General features: G+C 46.0%; 1 protein-coding gene across 2 annotated transcripts in view; it reads left to right on the top strand.

Annotated features, from left to right (window-relative positions):
• The window catches only part of NID2 (nidogen 2), a 91271-nt gene that overhangs the window by 41534 nt on the left and 27364 nt on the right, over nt 1–22373 (top strand). For both annotated transcript variants that reach the window (XM_058163062.1, XM_058163061.1), the window contains exons 5-9: nt 11291–11440; nt 13146–13391; nt 14936–15136; nt 16790–17020; nt 21354–21497. In XM_058163062.1, coding sequence (XP_058019045.1) covers nt 11291–11440; nt 13146–13391; nt 14936–15136; nt 16790–17020; nt 21354–21497 — 972 coding nt within the window. The remainder of the gene's footprint in view (nt 1–11290; nt 11441–13145; nt 13392–14935; nt 15137–16789; nt 17021–21353; nt 21498–22373) is intronic.

Raw genomic sequence — 22373 nt, 5'->3', positions numbered from 1 at the left:
CTGCCCCCTGTCAACACCGTCTGCGACGGTCGGAGAGGTAGGAGGAGAACCACCGATAAGCGGTGCCTCCACTCCCAACCCCTCCAACCGGCGCAGCAGGATACCATGGTCGATGGTATCAAAAGCCGATGAGAGATCTAACAGGACCAGGGCAGAGGAGCAACCCCTATCCTGGCCCTCAGAGGTCATCCTGTGCGACCAAAGCTGTCTCCATGCTATACCGGGCGGAAGCGGACTGGAGCAGGTCTAGATAGACAGCTTCCTCCAGGTACTGAGGGAACTGCCACGCCACCACACTCTCTACAACCTTCGCCTGGCGAAGGTTGGAACTGGGCGATAATTACCCAAAATAGCTGGGTCCAGGAAGGCTTCTTGAGGAGGGTCTCACCACCGCCTCTTTCAAGGCGGCGGAAAGATCCCTCCATCAAGAAGCATTTATAATTCCCGGAGCCAGCCTCGTGTCACCTCCTGAGTGGCCAGCACCAGCCAGGAGGGCACGGGTCCAGTAAACATGTAGTGGCATGCAGCCTCCCCAGCCACCTGTCCACGTCCTCGAGAGCCACAGAATCAAACTCATCCCAAACAACATCGACAAGATGCGCCTCAGTCATCTCATCCAGATCATCGCAATCTTGGTCCAAGCTATCCCGGAGCTGAGCGATTTTATCGTATAGATAACCGCTAAACTCCTCGGCACGTCCCTGTAAGGGGTCATCCGTCCCCTGGTGAAGGAGGCGGGTCACCAGGCTGGCGGCCGGGCGGTTATCTGCCGATGCAATGAGGAGGAAGCGGAATGCCGCCACCCTCAGTGCCACTAGGTAGGTCTTTGAAAAGACCTAACTAGTGTCGATCACTTGAGCAGCTGGACCTCCAGACACTCTCTAGGCGTCTTCTCCGGCGTTTCATCTCTCTCACCTCCACAGAGAACCAAGGAGCTAGTTGAGATCTGCGCTGGGTCAGAGGCCGCAAAGGCACGACACGGTCCAAAGCCCCAGCCGCGGCCTGTTCCCAGGCCGCCACTAGTTCTTCGGTCATGCCGTGGGCAAGACCCTCAGGAAATATTTAGCTCCGTCTGGAACCTCTCAGGGTCCATCAGGCGCCTGGGACGGAACCAACGCATTGGTTCCGTCTCCCTGCAGTGGTGAGTAGCGGTCTGAAAGTCTAGGCGGAGGAGAAAATGATCTGACCATGACACCGGTATGTCACTAAATCTCTACCAGATCATTAAACCACTGTCCAGAGATATAAATCAGGTCCAGCGGATCCCCGTGTGAGTAGGGCCATCAGTTACTTGAATCAGGTCCAAGGCCGTCATGGAAGCCTGGAACTCCTGAACCACTGTTGACGACAAGCCGGCCGATGGCAAGTTGAAATCACCCATGACCAAAAGTCTGGGGATCTTAACAGCCACCCCGGCAAGCACCTCCAGCAGCTCAGGCAGGGCTGTAGTCATGTAGCAAGGAGCCAGGTACGCGATCAACAAACCCATATGATTCTTATGGCCCCACTTCACAAGAAGGGATTCACAGCCGGCTATCTGAGGAACAGTGGTCTCTCTCGGCTCCAGACCCTCTTTCATTACAACCGCCACCCCTCCACCCCTACCCCGGGCCCTCGGTTGATGGAATGCTCGGAAACCTGGAGGGCACAGTTCAACTAGGGGCACCCCCCATTCTGCGCCCAACCAGGTCTCCGTAATGCCCATAAAGTCCGTGGACTCCCCCTGAATAAGATCACAAATCAGGGGGGCCTTATTAACCACGGACCGGGCATTACACAGCATCAACCGGAGGCCCGGGCTCTGAGGATCCTGGCCTTCCAGGGGCAGGAAGACTGGGGGCGGAGCACGTGATCGCTTTTAAACAGCAAACACGTGCTCCCAAAAAAACGATACAGCCCTTGCTTCCGCCATATCTGCCCCTCCACTTACCGTACAGATGGAACCAACTTCCATCTGGAGCATCCCTCACCCTCCCTCGGACCTGGTGAAAACGCCATGAACAAGTCCTGGGACTGGACCTACCCTCCCGACGGTTCTTCCCCCACCCGTCACTTCCTCCCCTTTAAAAAACCCTTATTAAAAAACCTATGTACAAAACCCCATAAATTCTTCTTCCTTGCATGCCACCTCTCCGGGTCCCAAGACCCCTCGTTAAGGCCGGCCCTCGATAACCCAGAGGGCCATTCCTGTGAGGCGGGGGAACCTCGCAGTCAAAGAAGTTCGGCAGACGTATATTTCATGCATAAAGATATAAATAACAGCGGGGAGAAAGGAGTTCCCAGGTCGCTAGATGGTATCCCGGACGGCGGGCAGAACCAGGACAGTCACAAACCACGGCCAAAAGGCCGGTAGGGCAACGGTCAGATGGAATAAAAGATGGAAGTTGGGCTGGTGGATTCTGCCCATAATGTCGCCCATCAACTAAAGTCAAAGTTCTGCCTGCCAGAGCTGTCCGTGTCCAAACCGGCGGTAACAATGCCGCTAAAGAAAATGCAGCAAACCGTCCAGCCGCCCGCAGTGATGACAAATGCGGTCATAGCGGTCATAGCGGAGCCATAGTGCGACCCAACAATCCAGATGATTACTGAAGGTACAGTGATGATGACAAAATGGCAAACGGTCCAGCAGTAAAACTGCAGTCCGGCCCAGCTCTTTCCAGTGGGCGCCACTCCTTACCACTCCGCGCCCCTCCGGAATGGCCCCCGCCATCTGCCGTCCAAAGGGTCGTTGGTATCAGTGCTGCTAAACAGAGCCGCTAAAAAGATCAGCGGCCCACTCCCAGCCGCCGATGTCATGACGGCTGGCTGCAGCAAACCACGATCTGGCCCGGCCATTTCTAGCACGCACCCATCCGCGCCCTTCCAAAATGGCCACCGCCGTTCATCGCTGTTCGTCGCCGGTAATGGCCGCCGGTGGTATCAAGGCCGCTGGTGGTATCATTGCCGCTGGATGCTTCCGCCAGTGACAAACACGCCGGGTAACCGGCCGCTGGTGACCTATGCGGCCGCCTGGTAGCGAACCGCGATCGGCCAGGCTCTTCTCAGCAGGCGCCGCTCAGTGCCACGCCCAGCCAAAATGGCCGCCGCCACTCGCCGTCCGCCGCCCACCCGACATTCCAGCCCCGTTCCCGGCAGCCGGGGGTCTAACAGGGCCCAAAGGTCTCCCTCCGGCTGCCGGGCGGATGATCTACGGGGCGGTGGGTCCGGGCAGCTCGGCATCAACCTCCGCAGCTTCACGGCCGGGAAAAAACCCGACCCGCTGTCAGCATGACTCCTAAAACGCCGCCATCCTGCGCATGCGTAGAAGAAGAATGATCTGCTTAATGACTGGCTGGGTGGGCGTGGCTAGGTCGGTATGTGACTGGGTGGGCGTGGCCAACTCGATGTCACGTCGAGAGGTGCCTCGCCAGCCTTTACTTGCCCCTCCCCTCTCAGCCACTCCTCACCTCCCTGCCTTGGCTCCTTAGGCCCCCTACAGAAAGCAATTGTTGGAGCTAAGCAGCCACCATGAGAAAGAGTTGGTAAAACAGCTGGCTCAGTTCAAATTGGATCTGGCCGAGAAGGAGGCTCAGCAGAAGCACTTCACTGAGGACTATGAGCATAGGTTTTCCAAGCAGAGAGAAAACCTGCGGGAGTGCAAGGCCAGGTGCTGGTGCCTGGAGGCTCAGTGGGCTGAGATGGTCAGGCCATTGAGCTATGATGCAGTCCCACTGGAAAAAGGCCCTGCCGTTCTTTGCCACTAACAGCACTTCCCTCCAGCCTTCACCCAAAGCCCAGCACCAGGAGGCCGAAGCAGATCCTAAGTTGGAATTTCTGTCCCCCTCCGATCTACACAAAAAGACCCCGAAGGGGGAGACTCTCTGTAGCAACACAGATGTTCATTGCGTGTATCCCACCTAGGGCTGTAGTTTGAGAACCCCTGATTTAGTGCAATATAAAAAATGCAAATAATTTTTCTGTGGACCACCAAGATGTTCTCGTGGACCACCAGTGGTCTACGGACCACCAGTTGGTGACCACTCCTTTAAAGCCTAAACTAGCTTTCGTTTCAAGGACCTGCTTTTTACAATGATTTACTATCTTCCTGCTCAATGAGCAACTGTGAGTTGTTTGTAGGGATCCATCTTGTATGCTAACGATGTCTTTACTTGGATTGGGAGGTGGTTCTTATAGCTATTCATCTCCTAATTACTTCCCGTTTAGATAATTGTAATGCTCAGTTTGGTTCTACTCTTGAAGACTACTTAGAAGTTACTGGCTCAGGGTGCACAGATTTTATAGGTACCATTGCTCTGTGAGCTGCATTGGTTACTGATGGGCTGCCTGATGCAATTCACAGGACTGATGTCACCTACCGTATAAAGCCCTTCATGGTTTGAATCCTGGTTGTCCACAAGACTATCTTTTCCTTATTGTTTCTGCATGACTGGTAACATCTTGAAAAGTTGGCATACTCCAGGTCTCAGCTATTGAGCCTTATCATTTTTGGGACTCAATAAATTTGGAGAGCCATGCCTATCCTGTGGAATGGTTTGCTCCCTGTGACCTGTATGAGGCTGATCCCATTGGGTTTCCACAAAGATCTCTTCATTTTGCAGATCCTGGAGTAGGCTAGAGGGATGTGCTCCCAAGTAGTAATTTTTGGTGGGATAGTTGTTTGAGTTGTCCCCTTACCAATGTATACTATTTACTCTTCTGGACTTCACTATTTTTTGTTAGCTGTTATTTTTCCAGTATTTTTAACTCTGTGGCATAGAATTACCCAGTGACTGAGGTCATATAAATAAATGAATAAAATGTTTGTATCGATATGCTTATACTGTAAGATTCAAATGCAAAGCTGTGAAGGCTCTGTTATGTTTGGTAGAAATTCACAAATAAGATTTATTTTAAAGCGAGACCAAAAAAAGTCCATGACGGACTGCAGAGCCAACAACAAAAGAAAAACGGCTGTTTTGCTTAGTAGAAAAAACTTATCAAAATTACATATAGACCAGCTTTATATAAGAGGTGTCACAATTGAGAAGAGCTTAATTTCACATAATGGCAAGACCCTTAAAGAGGGCTTCAGAAGTTTTGACAGGCTTCTAAGGGAGAATGTTCTCCTCTAATATCCAGGTCTCAAGTAAGGATGAACTGTGTAGAAATGAGTAAGACTTTACATATTGTTCAGAAAGGGCAGCCAGCTCTTAAATATGGGCAAGATAGGTTTCCTAATGTGTATTCCAGTTAGCAACATCTATGGCTTCATTTTGTATGAATTGAAATATGTATGATGGACACACAAACTCAGCAGCTCAGTTTATGCATGGCATGGATTATTAGGTAAAGTACCTTATTCTAGCTTTTCCATTTCATTGATGGGAAAAAGTGCTGGGCTAAATTTTACATCATTCCTAAGCCGATTTGGGATACAGGGAGTAAAGTCCAGCACATCTGGAGAGTATCATCAGTTGTTCATTCCCCTAATAATAATTTTTTTAATTAACTTCAAACATTTATTGTAATATCAAAACATTTCAGAATATGTTCAGGAACATTTCAGGGTTTCCTTTTCTAAAGAATAAAAGGGGAAAAAGATCTTTGCCAAAAAATACAGTACTCCTCATTCTGGATAAGCAATAACAGGTCACTGTCTTGATGGAGACTTTCTAGATGAAATTTATAGTCTGAGTTGCCAAAAAGAAGAGCAGATTAGAAAGTATAAACTCATAATGTTTTGGCTTTGCTTTTGAATACAGTCATTGGTCAATTTCAAAAGGCATCTTTACTTGGAACAGCTTACATCCTTACAACAATACCTTTAACACCATCAAATCATAGCTTCTGTCTATCCCAGATCCTGGGATAGTTACATGTCTGAACATCTGGCTGACTGTATGACGGACCTTAAGAATAAAATAGAATAGAATAGAATAGAATAGAATAACAGAGTTGAATGGGACGTTGGAGATCTTCTAGTCCAACCCCCTGCTTAGACAGGAAACCCTATATCATTTCAGACAAATAGTTATCCAATCTCTTCTTAAAAACTTCCAGTGCTGTAACATTCACAACTTCTAGAGGCAAATTGTTCCATTGATTAATAGTTCTAACTGTCAGGAAATTTCTGCTTGTTCTAGGCTGCTTCTTTTCTTGATTAGTTCCCACCCATTACTTCTTAAATAAAATAAAAACTAACTAGCAACCATATCTGTAATATCAACAAACATCCGCATCTGCCTTTTGTGGAAAGGATTTAATAGGTTGATAAAAATGCCAGATCCAATCAGAACATCTGGCTGACTGTAAGGAGTAAAGGAGTAAATAAACTAGACCAGATAAAACCTACTAACAATGCATAACTCATTAGGTAAAACTTATACAATGTAAAATATAAAAATCATGGAAGCTGTTAAGTTCGGGAAGTAACGAGGCTGGAGACCAGGGTAGTGACAACAGCTCTTTAATATATGGTGAACCCAGCAACAGGCTGGGGGAAAAACCTCTCCTTTTATACAGTTCTGCTGGAGGCTTCGTCCAATCAGCAACGTGCTGATTTCCCGCTCAAATATTTAAAGGCACAACTGTTAATACATAACCTCCTCCTCCCAGAAAACACTTGGTCTTATTTACATATTTATTTACATGTTATTTTTCGGCGTAGTCACGCAAATAACCTGGGCGTCTCCTAGTTCTTTCTGACCTCGCGGTTCAGTTCTGGGTGGTGTTTGAGCTGGTCGGAGGGCTGTTTTCTCCTCCCAGCTCTTTCTCTGGGCCATCGGGCTCTGGATTATTGGCCGACTCTTTTCTTGGCCATCCGGCCTTGGATTAATTTTGGAATTTTCCTTGCTGTTTCCCTCGGGGACCTGATGGCGTCGCTGGAACTCTGGGACCTCAGCTAAGTCTTGCGCCTCCCGGGTCATTGTCAGCTGTGGATTCAAAGTGGTATTGGTCATTACCTGTCTCTGTTGGTTGGTTTGGTCAGTTATTCGTTTCCTTAACTGATCTATGTGGCGCCACATTCGGTTGTCTGGTAGCTCTACCACGTACGATTTTGGCCCTGTTACTCTTGTTACTTGTCCTGCGAGCCAACTAGGGCCGTCCCCATAGTTTCGGGCCCACACCGGTCGCCTATGCTCATTTCCTTGTTTTCTAGCTCCCCTTGTAACCCTCGGGTGTGTAATGGGGTTCAAGCGGTCAAGTGGGCACGGAGTTTTCGTCCCATTAGCAATTCGGCTGGGCTTTTCCCAGTGGCTGTGCTTGGGGTTCTATGCTGGGACTAGGAAAAAGTCTATTTTGTTTGCCAGTCACCTGGCTTGAGCCTGGACAATGCCTCCTTAGCGCTCCGGACGGAGCGCTCTGCAAAACCATTCGGCGCGGGGTGGAAAGGTGCAGAGAGGGCATGTCGGATGCCTTCCTCTGCCAGGTATTCTTCAAACTGGGCTGCCGTGGTGGGGCCCATTGTCGGACACCAGAGTGTCCGGCAACCCGTGAGTTGCGAATAGGTGGCGCAGGGTTGCGATTACTGCTTCGGCCGTGGTGGACTTCATGAGTATGATCTCTAACCATTTGGAAAATGCGTCCACCACCACTAGGAACGTTTGGCCGTGAAAGGGGCCAGCAAAATCAATGTGGATTCTTGACCAAGGCCCTTGGGGCTTTTCCCATTCTCTGACTGGGGCTGTTGGGGGTAGAGGTCTGGACTCTTGGCAAGCTTGGCATTTCCCTACCCTTTCAGCAATCTCTGCGTCCATGAGTGGCCACCAAACATAGCTTCTAGCTAACCCCTTCATCCTTACGATGCCTGGGTGACCCTCGTGGAGGAGGTCCAATACCTTTTCCCTTAACTTAACAGGAATTATTACACGATCACCCCATAACAGGCACCCCCCTTGAGCCGAGAGCTCATCTCGTTTCTTAACAAAATCTTTGAACCGTTCGCCCGGCGCAGCGGGCCACCCTCTCTGTACCCAACCGAGTACAGTCCTTAACACAATGTCGGTATGATGCCGAGCCACTTCCTTTGATGTGACTGGGCCAGAGTCCAACGAGTCAATAAGGAGGATGGGTGTCCCGGAGTGGGGTCTTGATCGCCCTGGCAGTGGGCATCGGCTCAAGCGTCTGCATGCCCCACTTCTTTCCGGTCGATGCTGCAGCTTGTATGAGTAGCGGCTAAAATATAGTCCATCGAGTCAAGCGTGGCGACAGTGCCACAGGTGTTGGCGGTCGCCAGCCAGTAGTCCCAATAACGGTCTGTGGTCAGTCACGATTTCAAAATTCCGCCCAAAGACATACTCATGGAATTTTTGACCCCTGATACAATGGCTAATGCTTCTTTGTCTAATTGGCTGTAGTTCCTCTCTGGGAGGACATCGTTCTAGAGTAGAACGCTATAGGGGCTTCTGTGCCGTTTGGAAGTCTATGGCTGAGTACAGCCCCACCCCATAAGGGGCCATGAAACCAGCACTAGGGGTAGTGAGTCGTGATATTGGATGAGCAGGCTATCACTTGAGAGCAGGTTCTTTACTGCTTCAAAAGCCCTATTTTCTGACTTTCCCCAAGACCAAACAGTATTTTTCCCTAAGAGCCTATGCAGCGGTTCCATAGCAGTTGCTTTGTTCTTTAAAAGACCGTAAAATTAACCAATCCCAGGAATGCCTGCAGCTCTGCTTTGTTTTTGGGCGCTGGAGCCTTCCTAATTGCCTTAACCTTGCTCTCAGTAGGGTGAATTCCTTTCTTGTCTATCCGGTAGCCCAAGAAATCGACCGATTCGACCCCTATCTGACATTTATTTGTCTTGACTTTTAATCCGGCTGTCCGGAAAATGCTCAAGACCTTTCTTAACCGCTCCCCCAATTCCTCCATGTTTTCCCCTGAAATTAGGACATCATCAGTAGGAACTACCCTGGGAGCCCTTGCAGTAGTCGTTCCATCAGGTTTTGGAACAGCCCTGGTGCCACACTAACCCCAAATTGCAATCGGGTGCACTTGAATGCCCCCTGTGCGTCACAATCGTTTGGGCTTGGCTGTGCGGGCGTCTACTGGCAGTTGTTGGTAGGCTTGGGCCAAGTCTAACTTTGCAAAGACTTGCCCTTGCCCCAAGAGTGCAATAAATGTTGCACTACGGAACCGTGCAGCTTTTCTGTAAGGCTTTGTTAAGCGTCGCCTTGTAGTCAGCGCAAATTCTAATTGACCCGTCCGATTTGATGGGGTGACGATTGGCGTCTCCCACTTTGCGTGATCGACTGGCACCAAAACCCCTGATTTATGAGCTTGTCCAGCTCCTTATCAATTTTGGTTTTAGGGCAAAGGACTCTCCTCGCCTTAAGCCTAATGGGGGCTACCTGGGGTCTAAGTTGAAGGAAATAGTGGACCCCATGAACATGCCCACGCAGTCCTTGAAGACATATCTGAACTCGCTAAAGAGAATGTCTTACAAATTGCAGTTACTTCAGTAGTTGTCATTCACTCCCATGCCCAGGGCAAGAAACCAGTCTAGTCCCAACAGACTGGGCAGAGTTCCTTCGACGATCGTGATGGGCAGGGTCTTTTGTGAGGCCGTACTCGACTCGGACGGAGGTGGTCCCTCGAACAGGGATACGATTCCCCTGGTAGTCGTGCACTCGTAGCCGCTGTGCTTGCAGATGGCGCTTCGCGACGGACGGCAGCGACTTCGCCAGGGTGTCCCAGGACATGATGGTGATCGCTGATCCCGTGTCTACTTCAAGCCTGCACCGTACTCCCTCGATCTTGGGCTTTGTAAAAATCTTCTTTTCCACTTTGGTTGGTAGCGGCCTATAATGACAGTCGTTTGGTTAGACTTGCGCCTTTCTTGTTTGAACCAATCGCGGGCCGCCTTTCCGGTTCAGCGTTTTGATCAGCGATTTGAATTTTCGGCGGGAAGGTTGGGCCGCTCTGCAAACCTGAGCTAAGTGTCCTTTCTTCCCACACCGCCGGCATGTTGCGTCTTTAAACCTGCAGCGTTGGCGCTGATGCTGCCCTCCGCAGCTTCCGCTTTTCGTCCACGGTCCTCAGTGTCGCGTTTCTCGGTCCGGCAGACCCTTCCTCATCCTCGCCTCACCTTCGGATTCGGACTGAATCTCCTCCTGGTGTACTGGCGTTGGCTTTGCGCTCGCCTTGGATTGAAGAGGCTTTGCAGAGTCTCTGCTGCTTTAGTAGACATTTCGTGTGCTCTGGCCTCGTCCAGGCGGTGGCTAGTGTCAGGTTGCTCCTGGCTAGCAGTCGTCGCCGTGGCGGATGTCCTTGACCCCTCGGATGAGTTGCTCGAGTAGCACTTCGTCTAAGTCTCGGTATCCACAGTCCTTGGGCGCTCTTCTCAGCGGCCATGTAGTCACCGATGGACTCGCCCTCCATCTGTCTCGTTCTCCAATTCAAACCGCTGCACGTATTTGGGCGGCGTCGGTGCGAAATGGTTCTTCAGCAAAGTCTGCAGAGTCGGCCCGCGATACCGATTGTATCGGCGTTGGCTCTGCCAGGGCTTCCGCAATCTCGATTACCTCGGGCCCGCAATGGCTTAGGAAGTAAGCCCGTTTGCGGTTATCAGGGATCCTAGTTCGTTGGCTTCTAGAAAGCTTTGAAGCGGGTCATATGTTCCCATTTCTCCTTGCCCGGGTTGTACGGTGCGGGTGGCGTGTTTGCCATTTCCGCGTTTCTGCCCTGAGTTTGCTGGGTTCGGAACTAGCGTGCTTCAGCTCGGTTCTGGTTCTCCTTAGCCTCGAGATCCCACCTTCGTCGCCAATGTTAAGTTCGGGAAGTAACGAGGCTGGAGACCAGGGTAGTGACAACAGCTCTTTAATATATGGTGAACCCAGCAACAGGCTGGGGGAAAAACCTCTCCTTTTATACAGTTCTGCTGGAGGCTTCGTCCAATCAGCAACGTGCTGATTTCCCGCTCAAATATTTAAAGGCACAACTGTTAATACATAACAGAAGCCTCTCACCACAACTAACTCCTCAAATCAGGGAAAAGCCTCTAGTCCTCAGAAGCAATAAAAAGAACAACTTTCAAATGTGTTTTAAAAATATAAGGAAAACTCTCCAAAGTGGTGGGAGGAAACATAGAAAATGTTGGCCTCACTCATGTAAGTGTCTGCCCACTGAGAATGTTGCTCACCCACATTGTGAGACAAATATTGACTGGTGTGTGGTAGGCCAGGATGATGTGGAAGAGCATCCTTGTGCAACCTAAGAAGGCTGGCTGGGAATCTGGGAGTTCTTCCAAACCACTGGTGGCACCGGATCAGAAAAGACTGTCTTGTTCTCTTGTAACCATATGTTTTCCTTTTAGTATTCACATACAGCACTGCCAATGTGGAAACGTGTGAGGATTACCATAGCCAGTGCTCCCAAAATGCATTCTGCACTGATTATAGCACTGGCTTCTGCTGCCACTGTCAATCCAAGTTCTATGGGAATGGCAGGCACTGCTTGCCAGAAGGTATGTATGCCCATTTACATTTCTAGATGCCACTGAAATGTGTCAGGGATGTTGCTAAGATGTCTCTGCACCAGCTCTGTATTCCTTGGGCCAGATGTGTGCAAGTGCAGCATGAATAATTCTGCCATCTACTACTAAAACTCTTCTGCCTGTAAGCTTTAACTGAGCAAAACAGTGCATTATAGGGCAGCAATTTTTGGACCAAGGTACTTCATGTGGGCTAACTTACAGAATGCATCCGAAATCAGATCCCATGATTTTTATGGGATTAAAATTTGTCAAATTTGTGGATGCTTCAGTGATACTGCCCTGCCACCCTGTTGCCCAGAGGTTCAGTAGGCCGATCCTTCCCTAGTCTTCTAGACAGAGGTGGGTTTCAGCAGGTTCTGACCAGTTCTGGAGAATCGGTAGCAGAAATTTTGAGTAGTTCGGAGAACTGGTAGTAAAAATTCTGACTGCCGCCCCCCTCCACCCCCAATCTATTTTCCGCCTCCCAAGTCCCAGCTGATCGGGAGGAAATGGGGATTTTGCAGTAACTTTCCCCTGGAGTGGGGTGGGAATGGAGATTTTACAGTATCCTTCCCCTGCCACGCCCACCAAGCCACACCCACAGAACTGGTAGTAAAAATTTTTGAAACCCACCACTGCTTCTAGAGTAGGGGTCTCCAATCTTGGCAACTTTAACCCTGGTGGATTTCAACACCCAGAATTCTGGGAGTTGAAGTCCTCCAGGCTTAAAGTTGCCAAAGGTGGAGACTCCCATTCTAGAGGCCTGGTAGAGGCCCCCCCCCTTCAGTTACTGAGAATCAAGAGAACCAGTCTCATCCTATCCCTCTGGAGGCTAGGTATACTGGCCTCACCATCAGCTGCCTGAGGGTGGTTGCCTGCAGTCAATCCAGCAGGAAGTCATAAATTACTCCTGTTCCCACTGCTTTTTTGCTCTTGGTTATTCTGTTTCTCTGTTAGGTAAGGAAATATCTCAGAAATGATGACCCAACAAGTCTCAGGTTGTTTAGTATAGAAAGAAAAAAATAAAATAAAGCACTTTCTCTAACTGATGGAGCTCAAATCAGTGATTTTAAGTTTGTTTTGAAGCTCAGGTGCAGTGCTCTGGAGACAGACAATGGGGATGGGTTTTTTCCCCAATTTCTTACACAAGAGAAGAGGTTTTGGTGACGTTCTAATCGGAAAGGGGTGTTCTTGCACTTTCACAGCTACAGATAAGCCAAGGGAATGTGGGAATGCCCTGTATTTCATTGTACAATCATCTCTGCAGTGATTCCCCTGATTCCCCCTGCTTTTCTGTGCTTCAGGTCAGCCCCTAAAGAAAACATCTGGAGGGAACCTGTGCAATGAATAAAACTGGACTAAAACGGGATTGATAGTTTGGGGTGCACAGTGTATTATTGGAAGAAAGCTATTGTTTTAAAATGTTCTGTGAATCAGGCTATAGTATTAAGCCATAATCTGGTATATTTATTTGGGCCTAGCATGGTATGTGTTTTATTGTCTTGGGTTGAAGGGTTTAACATGTTTTGGGAACCCTTCCACGGAAGATCTTCCAGTTAGGAATTTTAAATTCTCTTCTTCTACCGTGGTATAGATATTAATGCATGAAAGAGATTTCCCTGTGTAAAATGTTTCATGATGGCCATCTCTGGGAACTTTTGGTCCTTAGCTGGCTGATGATGCTTTTGCTTCTTAGGAGCTGCTCATCGTCTAAATGGCAAAGTGAGTGGAAACCTCCTGGTAGGACAAACGCCGGTGCGTTTTAGTGAAGTAGACCTACACGCTTACATTGTTGGCAATGATGGAAGAGCATACACGGCTATCAGCCATGTGCCTCAACCAGCTGCCTCGTCCCTGATGCCATTGGCACCCATTGGAGGCCTCTTTGGTTGGCTTTTTGCTCTGGAGAAACCTGGCTACGAAAATGGCTTCAGCGTCACTGGTGAGTAGAACACGGCCCTCATCTAAACAGATGAGCCTATTTTATTTTATTTTATTTTATTTTATTTTATTTTATTATTTTATTTTATTTTATTTTATTTTATTTATTATTTTATTTTATTTTATTTTATTTTATTTTATTATTTTATTTTATTTTATTACCGATATTTATTCATTTATTTAACTTGTAGGCTGCCCACCTTGCCAAGGGCGACTTACAATGTGAGTGTACAGGTGATTTACAGACATTGGATAAAATGCAGAATAAACAATTAAAAAATAAAGGAAGATCTTAAATTTAAACATTCCATTAAAATAAAACAAAGCAAGATGGAAAGAGAGGATTCAAAGTGTGCACAGAGAGGAATGTTCTCCACTCCCTTAGAGACCTCCAACATGCTGCACCCAGTTAGGGTCCTGGGCTCATTTGGCATAGGCATGTCTTCAAGGCCTTTCAGAAAGCCAAAACGGTGGGAGCAGATCTGACTTGGGAGGGCAGGAATTTCCAGAAGGTGGGAGCCATGGCAGAAAAGAATCTTCTTCTAGAATCCATCAGCTGAAATTCCTTGGCTGAATGAGTCCACAGCAGAGGGCTCCAACCTTGGCTTTAACTTTAACACTTGTGGTTCGTTGGCTGAGGAACTCTAGGAGATAAAGTCCACAAGTCTTAAAGTTGCCAAGGTTGGAGACCCCTGGTCCATAGCATGCCTCTTCTGCTGACACAAGTGGGGCTGGCTAATCCCATCTGTGTGACTATGGTTTCCATGCAAACCAATTTGTGCTCAAGAAACATCAAAACCATAAATGTACAGGTAGTTCTCGTATTTTATTCCGATCTCATTTTAAATTGTTTTTATTGGATTTTAGTAATAATTTATGTTTGGATATGACCAATGGGCTAAACAATAAACTAAACTCTAACTCTCGGTAGTCCCTGTTTAGTGGTTTAAACAACCACTTGTTTAGTGACTGTTCGAAGTTGCAATGGCACAGAAAAAAGTGACTTATGACCATCATTCACACTTACCACTGTTGCAGCATCCCCATGGTCACACGATCAAATTCGGACGCTTGGCAACTGGTTCATGTTTATGACAGTTGCCGTTTCCTGGGGACACATGAGCGCCTTTTGCAACCTTCTGACAAGCAAAGTTAATAGGGGAGTCAGATTCATTTAACAACTGTGTTACTAAATTAATAACTGCAGTTATTCCCTTAACAACTGTGGCAAGAAAAGTAAAATAGGGCAAAACTCACTTAACAACTGTTTTGCTTAACAACGGAAGTTTGGGCTCAATTGTCGTCATAAATTGAGGACTACCAACATTTGCTTAGTTTTCTTCCTTATTCATGCCAGCTCATTGTAGGAAGATGGAATGAACTGTGAAGTATTTTCTTCCAGTCACTATTATAAAGACTAGAAGCAGAATTCCTCTGGCTCTGGCCCTGTACTTTAGCTGATGCTGTATTTCAAGGCCATAAAATTGTGTGTTTATGCTGGGCTTATTGTTTTTATTGTTTTTCTCCCTCAACGCTCTTCCCCAGGTGCTAAATTCACTCATAAACTGGAAGCTACGTTCTATCCAGGAGAAGAAAGAGTTTTCATCCAACAGACAGCCGATGGTCTGGATGCCGAAAATTACCTCAGTGTTAGGACTGAAATTCAAGGGCGAGTGCCTTATATTCCTGAGAATTTTACAGTCCATATAGCACCTTATAAGGAGATATACCATTACTTGGATTCAGGTATGATTGATTGCTGTATAAATAATCCTTTGGAGGCAAGCCATGCTGTCAAAGTCCACCTGCCTTCACAATCTTGCAATTAAGGTAGATTTTTTTTTTAGACAAGAATCCTATGACATGAAAGTTGGTTGACATATTCAAAGCTCTAGTTAACATTTAGAAAAGTTCAAATAGGAGGAGTGAGGAGTACTAGATATGTTCACTGTCTTGAGTTATGTATAAAAATAATAAATCAGGATATAAATAAAGTTCCTCTTTTCTAAACTGGACATTTGAAAGGATGAAAATTCCATCATCCATCAAGCAAATTAACTATGTAACAAACTTATCATTTCATTTTTTTGTTAAGTTGTATTTCTGTAAATAAATAGCATGAATGAATAAAAAAAAGGAGAAGACTTGGCATTAGTTCTGTAAGTTCAGTTCTAAATGTCCCCATTTTTTTCATGCTGACAAATACACTGCTGTGTGATTGCATCAGTTAATGCACATTTTAAAATATTACCGTGATCTTCTAACATTGCAGTGCCTGGACTGTATAATGTGGCACCTTAGGGCAATGCAAGAAACAGGGGTACCATGAGATATTTTACATTTTTATGATATTCATTGGCAAAGTTCTAGGCTGCATAAAGAAAGGGATAGAATCAAGATCTCGTGAAGTGTTAATACTACTTTATGATGCCTTGGTAAGGCCACATTTGGAATACTGCATCCAGTTTTGGTCACCACAATGTAAAAAAGATGTTGAGACTCTAGAAAGAGTGCAAAAAAGAGCAACAAAGATGATTAGGGGACTAAACCAGTGGTGAAATCCAATTTTTTTACTACCGGTTCTGTGGGCATGGCTTGGTGGGTGTGGTGTGGCTTGGTGGGCGTGGCTTGGTGGGCGTGGCCGGGGAAGGATACTGCAAAATCGCCATTCCCACCCCACTCCAGGGGAAGGATACTGAAAAATTCCCATTCCCTCCCCACTCCTGGGGGAAGGATATTGCAAAATCTCAGTTCCCACCCCACTCTGGGGTCAGCCAGAGATAGTATTTGCTGGTTCTCTGAACTGCTCAAAATTTCCATTACTGATTCTCCAGAACCTGTCAGAACCTGCTGGATTTCACCCCTGGACTAAACATATAAAGAACTGTTGTTAGAGCAGGGTATTTTTCGTCTGATGAAAAGAAGGACTAGGGTTATATATGATAGCAATGCTCCAATATCTCAGGGGCTGCCACAGAGAAGAGGGAGTCAAGCTATTCTCCAAAGCACCTGAGGGTAGGACAAGAAGCAATGGGTAGAAACTAATCAAGGGGAGAAGCAACTTAGAACTAAGGAGAAATTTCCGGACAAAATAATCAATCAGTAGAAAAACTTGCCTCCAGAAGTTGTAAATGCTCCAACACTGGAAGTTTTTAAGAAGAGATTGGATAACCACTTGTCTGAAGTGGTGTAGGGTTTCCTGTCTAAGCAGGGGGTTTGACTAGAAGACCTCCAAGGTCCCTTCCAACTCTGTTATTCTACTCTAAAGTTGGGTTTTGCGGTGTCTATTTGCAGCATCATGCCTTCACAACCTGAAGAGCTTTGTGAAGCATGGAAGTTTGAGAACCTTTCTTCTAAGCAGGTCTGACACTTTTGTTTTTTTTAAAAAACCTTTTATAGTTGTGACATCCACTTCATATCGAGAATATTCCCTAATTTCTGGAAACGTCAACCAAAGTTTCTCCTACCAGCTGCACCAGAATATAACCTACCAAGGATGTCCACATGCACGCCATCTCAGGTTACTTCGAAATACCCAGCAAGTGACAGTGGACAGGATCTTTGCTTTGTACAATGAGGAGGAAAGGGTACTTCGGTATGCCATTACCAACCAAATTGGACCCTTGGGAGGTGAGTTTGGATTGGGATGAGAGAGATTTTGAGCAGTTTTGCATTTCAGCTTCATTCTCTGTACTAATTTAAATTCCTTGGAAGTGTTGGCTGCCAGTCTCTAAGATTATAATATTGAAAAGCACAGGCATACCCCCGTACTAGTGCATACAATAAATGGCAAGGCAGAATCTGTGTATCTGCATTGAATATTTTCCAGGATGAAGTAACCATTTGCTTTGAAATGTAAGGAACATTTATTTCTGCTTTCAAAGGTATAATGGTCATTCCAGGCAGACTCTCCTGAATACTGAGCTCTAAGGAGGAGCCAGAATTACTTTTCTAACATAGAAGGAAAAATTCACATGTCCTCAAAAACAGACTTGTAAATGGAATTGCCAGGCAACATGTTGTGAACTTGAGTTTTTTTTTTTTTAAATAAAAGTTTCTACGGAGTACAGGGACTTACAGAGTATCTCGATTTACAACAGTTCATTTAATGAGCATTTAAAGTTACAATGGCACTGAAAAAAGTGACTTATGACCATTTTTCACACTTACAACCATTGTGGAACCCTCATGGTCACATGGTCAGAATTTGGATGCATGGCAACTGGCTTACAGTTACTATGGTTGCAGTGTCCCGGAGTCTTATGATCACCTTTTACGACCTTCAGACTGTTGTGACCGAGGTCCAAGTAGTTATTACCAGACACAATCAGTCCTAAACAAACATATTTTATTAGAACAACTGAGAATTACTTCATTCTCAGCTTAGTCCAAATTAATTCCAAAACAAGTCCTTCAGCAAAGGTCTTTCAGGGTTATCACAAACCTTTATCTTCTTTGGCACCCTGCCAAAGGCCTTCTTGGTAAAGCCCCACGAAGTTCAGAAACAAGAGACGCTGAATAGAAACAGATGTAGCAACGTTGCTTTTCTACAAAGAGCCCAAGAGCCTTTGCTGCTCTTTTAAGCCTTATGGGCGGGGCCAATCATCTTCTGGCCTTACTCCCGAGTCATCATTTTTGCTTTAGCTGCTCTTGCCTTCTGGCAGCTCTTCATATGCATGCACTAGGAGCAGGCTCCTCCTGTTCCTCTGCCTCTCTGCTGTCCGCTTCTGGAGGCTCCGGAGTCCGTGCATCACTCCCAGATGGCCCTGGCCCCATCTCTGCCTCCGACGCAGAACCCTCGTCCGGGCCTTCCCCAGAGTCCAGAACTGGCCCATGGTTCTCCCCAGCCTCCATACTGTCTGACTCCGCTGCTAGCTCCATGGGCTGCTGGCGGACCACAACACAGGCAAGAAAAGACAACGGGGAAGCCAGATTCACTTAACAACCATGTTACTAACTTAACAGCTACAGCGATTCACTTAACAACATTGGCCAGAAAGGTTGTAAAATGGAGCAAGACTCACTTAACAAATTTCTCACTTAGCAACAAAAATTTTGGGCTCAATTGTGATCGTAAAAGAACTACTGACATGCAAGTTGTTTTCATTGGTTTCACCCTCCAAATATCATTTTCATGGTCCGGTTAAGGGAATAATTTATGTGTGTGTGTGTGTGGTGGGGGGAGAATGGAAACTGAGATGCCTTTTGACTTCTCTGCTGCCTTTTTCACCCCTTTACCCTTCCCTGAGCTTGTGAAGCTACGCTTCCTGAAACAATCAGTGAGGATTAGCCAGACTTCCTGCCTGATAATGATAAAGAGATTTCAGAGCATGTGGGCTGCAAGCTTAGAGTGCCTCTTTCCATGACAAGGGGGGTCCAGTCCATGGCTTCCCTAACAACAAGAAGCACAGTTTGTTGTCTTCCGCTCCCACTCTTAAGTATGTAAATGAGTTCCAGATTTCAGGATTAAGAATCCAAATTTAAGGTTAAAAAAAGGGAAACAGCCATAGTTGAAGGATGAGTGTTTATCCAGCTGTAAATCCTGGAGACGGTATATAGTGAAAACTTAGTCCGCTTGAAAGCAATAGGAAACTATGAGTAAATTCCACAAATCTGTGGAAGAGAGTGGAATAATTATTGGCTGCTATCATAACATTTAAACCCCCTCCGGATGTATCTGAAGTCAACACTGGGATGGGATGATGGGATGGGATGGGATGGGATGGGATGGAATAGAACGGAACGGAACGGAACGGAACGGAACGGAACGGAACAGAACAGAACAGAACAGAACAGAACAGAACAGAATAGAATATTTGGCCAAGTGTGATTAGACACACAAGGAATTTGTCTTTGGTGCAAAAGCTCTCACTGCACATGCAGAACAATAGAGTAATAATAATAGTAATGATACCAATAAGAAAGTTTCATTATTTGCAGTTATTGGCCTGTCTATCGGAGGTTGATGGGAAATGTAGAGCAACTTCTTAAGGCGTATCAGCTTGAAGAAGACAGTCTAAATGTCAGACTTTCCATCTCAAACCTGGCAGTTGTTTGCTAGGCATTCCAGCTTTTGCACCAGAGATAAATTCCTTGTGTGTCTAATTAAATTTGGTCAAATAATTCTATTCTATTCTATTCTATTCTATTCTATTCTATTCTATTCTATTCTATTCTATTCTATTCTATTCTATTCTATTCTATTTAGAAAAGAATTTTGCATGTTAGGATGAGGCCATCATAATCAGTTGTCCTCTGTTAGGGAGGGAGATCCCTCTTATCCTTTTTAAAAGTAGTTTTTTGCATCCACAGAGGGTTAGTACAGCTTTTCTTTCATGGATATACAGCTAAATAACTCTTTTATCATTTGACATAACTTTCTCCCCTGAGAAAATTGAGCTCCCAATCATTTGCCACACCTAATATGTTCCAAACATTAATGACCTCCTGCTTTCGGGTATTTAATAAGGCTGTATCTCAAAAAATGATAGGCAGTAAAGATGCCCCAATTCCTTTATTTTAGTCTAACACTCTGGCCAATTTTTACTGAGGAAGTAAATTGTACTGGAAATATGGGTACCCAAACTGTAACCAGAATCGCAGCCAAGCTATAACAGACAACACATCCTGCACAAAGAAGATTAGAAGCGGTAACTGGAGAGCTTCCCTTTAAGATGCTAAGTTTCTGGGAGTCCTTTTTTTTTTTTTTGGCATTTTGAGTTTTGTTTCTTTAATGAGGAAAAAAATATTTGGTTCTTTGCAGTCAGGCATTGTGCAGTTAAGACACCTAACTGGGTAAATGATGGCTCTCTTCAGATGGATCCATTGCTAGAAACTGTTGTGGCCTGCCAGCAGAGTCAGACAGTGAGGAGGTTGGGGAGGAACATGAGCTAGTCCTGGGGGCTGGGGAAAGCTCGGATGAGGGCTCTGCGTAGAGAGGGAGCTAGACAGCAGTGAGGCAGAGGAACATCTGGAGCCTGTTCCCAGTGTGTGCATGCGCAGAGCTGCCAGACGACAAGAATAACTAAGAAAGCAGGGTCGACTTGGGAGTAAAGCCACACCTTGGAGGTGATTGGCCCCTCTCATAGGAAACAAAAGAGGAGCGAATGGGGAGGGGGCTTTTGCAGGAAACAATTCATTTGGTCGATCGTTTCAAGAGTGGAAAGTTCTGTTCGTGACTCTAATAGACTCTGTGTCAAGTTTTGCCTTACACTGCGTTTGGAAAGTAGTTATCTGGCAGCTTTCCAAGCGAGATAAGGTTTGTGTTGATAAAGATTCCTCTGAAAGACTGTTTGCCAAGCCTTGCTGACTGCGAATGAAAGGAATTCACAGTCATGTAAATAAAAGGGGTTTTGCTGGGACCAAGACTCTGCTTCATGCTTTTTAAAGAAGCCTAGGTCAGAACAGAAACATCACTTAGGACAGTCTTCCACAACATGATGTTCTCCAAGTTGGGGAAAACACTCCTATAATTTCAAGCCAAGATGGTGTCTAAAATTCTGGGAAGTGTGGTTGTGGGAATACCTGGATTGGGCTGCGCTCTTGATAATGATCAGAGTGATTGCTCTTTCATCTGGGTGCAGAAGGTGTGATGGGTTCATAGATAGAGGAAGCTGCACCCATGGAAATTTAGGGTTATAATAGCCCGCTTGGTACAGAAACTACTTCAAAGAGAAATATCTTTTCTCCTTGCATTTTTTTTTTTTTTTGCACAAAGGAGTTATGAAAACTCAACAGAGGCTATCTGAAGTAGGTTCTTTAGGGCAGAGGTCTCAACCTTGGTCCCTTTAAGACTTGTGGACTTCAACTCCCAGAATCCCTCAGCCAGCAAAGCTGGCTGAGGAACTCTGGGAGTTGAAGTCCACAAGTCTTAAAGGGACCAAGGTTGGAGACCCCTGCTTTAGGGGAAAGGTAGAATATAGATACAAAATATCTCTTCTCACTGATTTTCTTGCTGTTTTAGACAGTTCTGGGCCAACTACAGTGAACCCATGCTATGATGGCACTCACATTTGCGACACAATGGCACGATGCCAGCCAGGGCTTGGTCTGGATTACCTCTGTGAGTGCACCGCTGGGTACTGGGGAGATGGCAAAGAATGCGTAGGTGAGTAGGACAAATCCTTTACTTCTTGTCTTGTCTCAAAGCTCTGACATTTTGGCCTAGGAGTCTGCTGTGAGTTTACAGATTTACTTTGGGGAACAGCAGAAGCTACCTGTAGTAACTTATTTGCAGAAGATGCTTCGCTTTATTGCTAAATTGGCCCATTTTTGGTAAATTCACAAAGTATACTAGGGAAAACTAGTTAAAATAATCAAGCTTGCTACATGGCATACGTATAGCTGTTTTGTCTTTAGCCTGGGGTAGCATCTTATGTGAACACAATTGCTAAATTAAATCATGGATTAATCTATGTCAGTATTATGGAAAGTTGTAGTTCAACAATATCTGAGAAGCACAAGCTGCTTTTTCTGAATGAATTGCCAGTGGATCTCTATGAATTTGGATTGGACCATTTCTTACCCTACTAGAGAGACCGAGATCTGAACTTGGACCTACAAAGCAGTGGCTTACTATTATGTTAGCACTCTTCCCAAATGCAGGTAGTCATCACTTTTTTTTTAATTTGCATTTATATCCCGCCCTTCTCCGAAGACTCAGGGCGGCTTACACTATGTTAAACAATAGTCTTCATCCATTTGTATATTATATACAAAGTCAACTTATTGCCCCCAACAATCTGGGTCCTCATTTTACCTACCTTATAAAGGATGGAAGGCTGAGTCAACCTTGGGCCTGGTGGGACTTGAACTTGCAGTAATTGTAAGCAGCTGTGTTAATAACAGACTGTCTTAGTCTGTTGAGCCACCAGAGCCTGTATTTAATGACTGCCCTATTTGATAATCATTCAAATGAACCACAGTGCTGAAAAAGTTAACTTTATGACTGGTTCTCACACTTACAGCATTCCGTAATCAGATG

The sequence above is a fragment of the Ahaetulla prasina genome, chromosome 1 (genome assembly GCF_028640845.1).
Source record: "Ahaetulla prasina isolate Xishuangbanna chromosome 1, ASM2864084v1, whole genome shotgun sequence".
Classification (NCBI taxonomy): domain Eukaryota; kingdom Metazoa; phylum Chordata; class Lepidosauria; order Squamata; family Colubridae; genus Ahaetulla; species Ahaetulla prasina.
The sequence above is the reverse complement of the archived record's forward strand: the minus strand, read 5'-3'. Positions and strand labels throughout refer to the sequence as shown.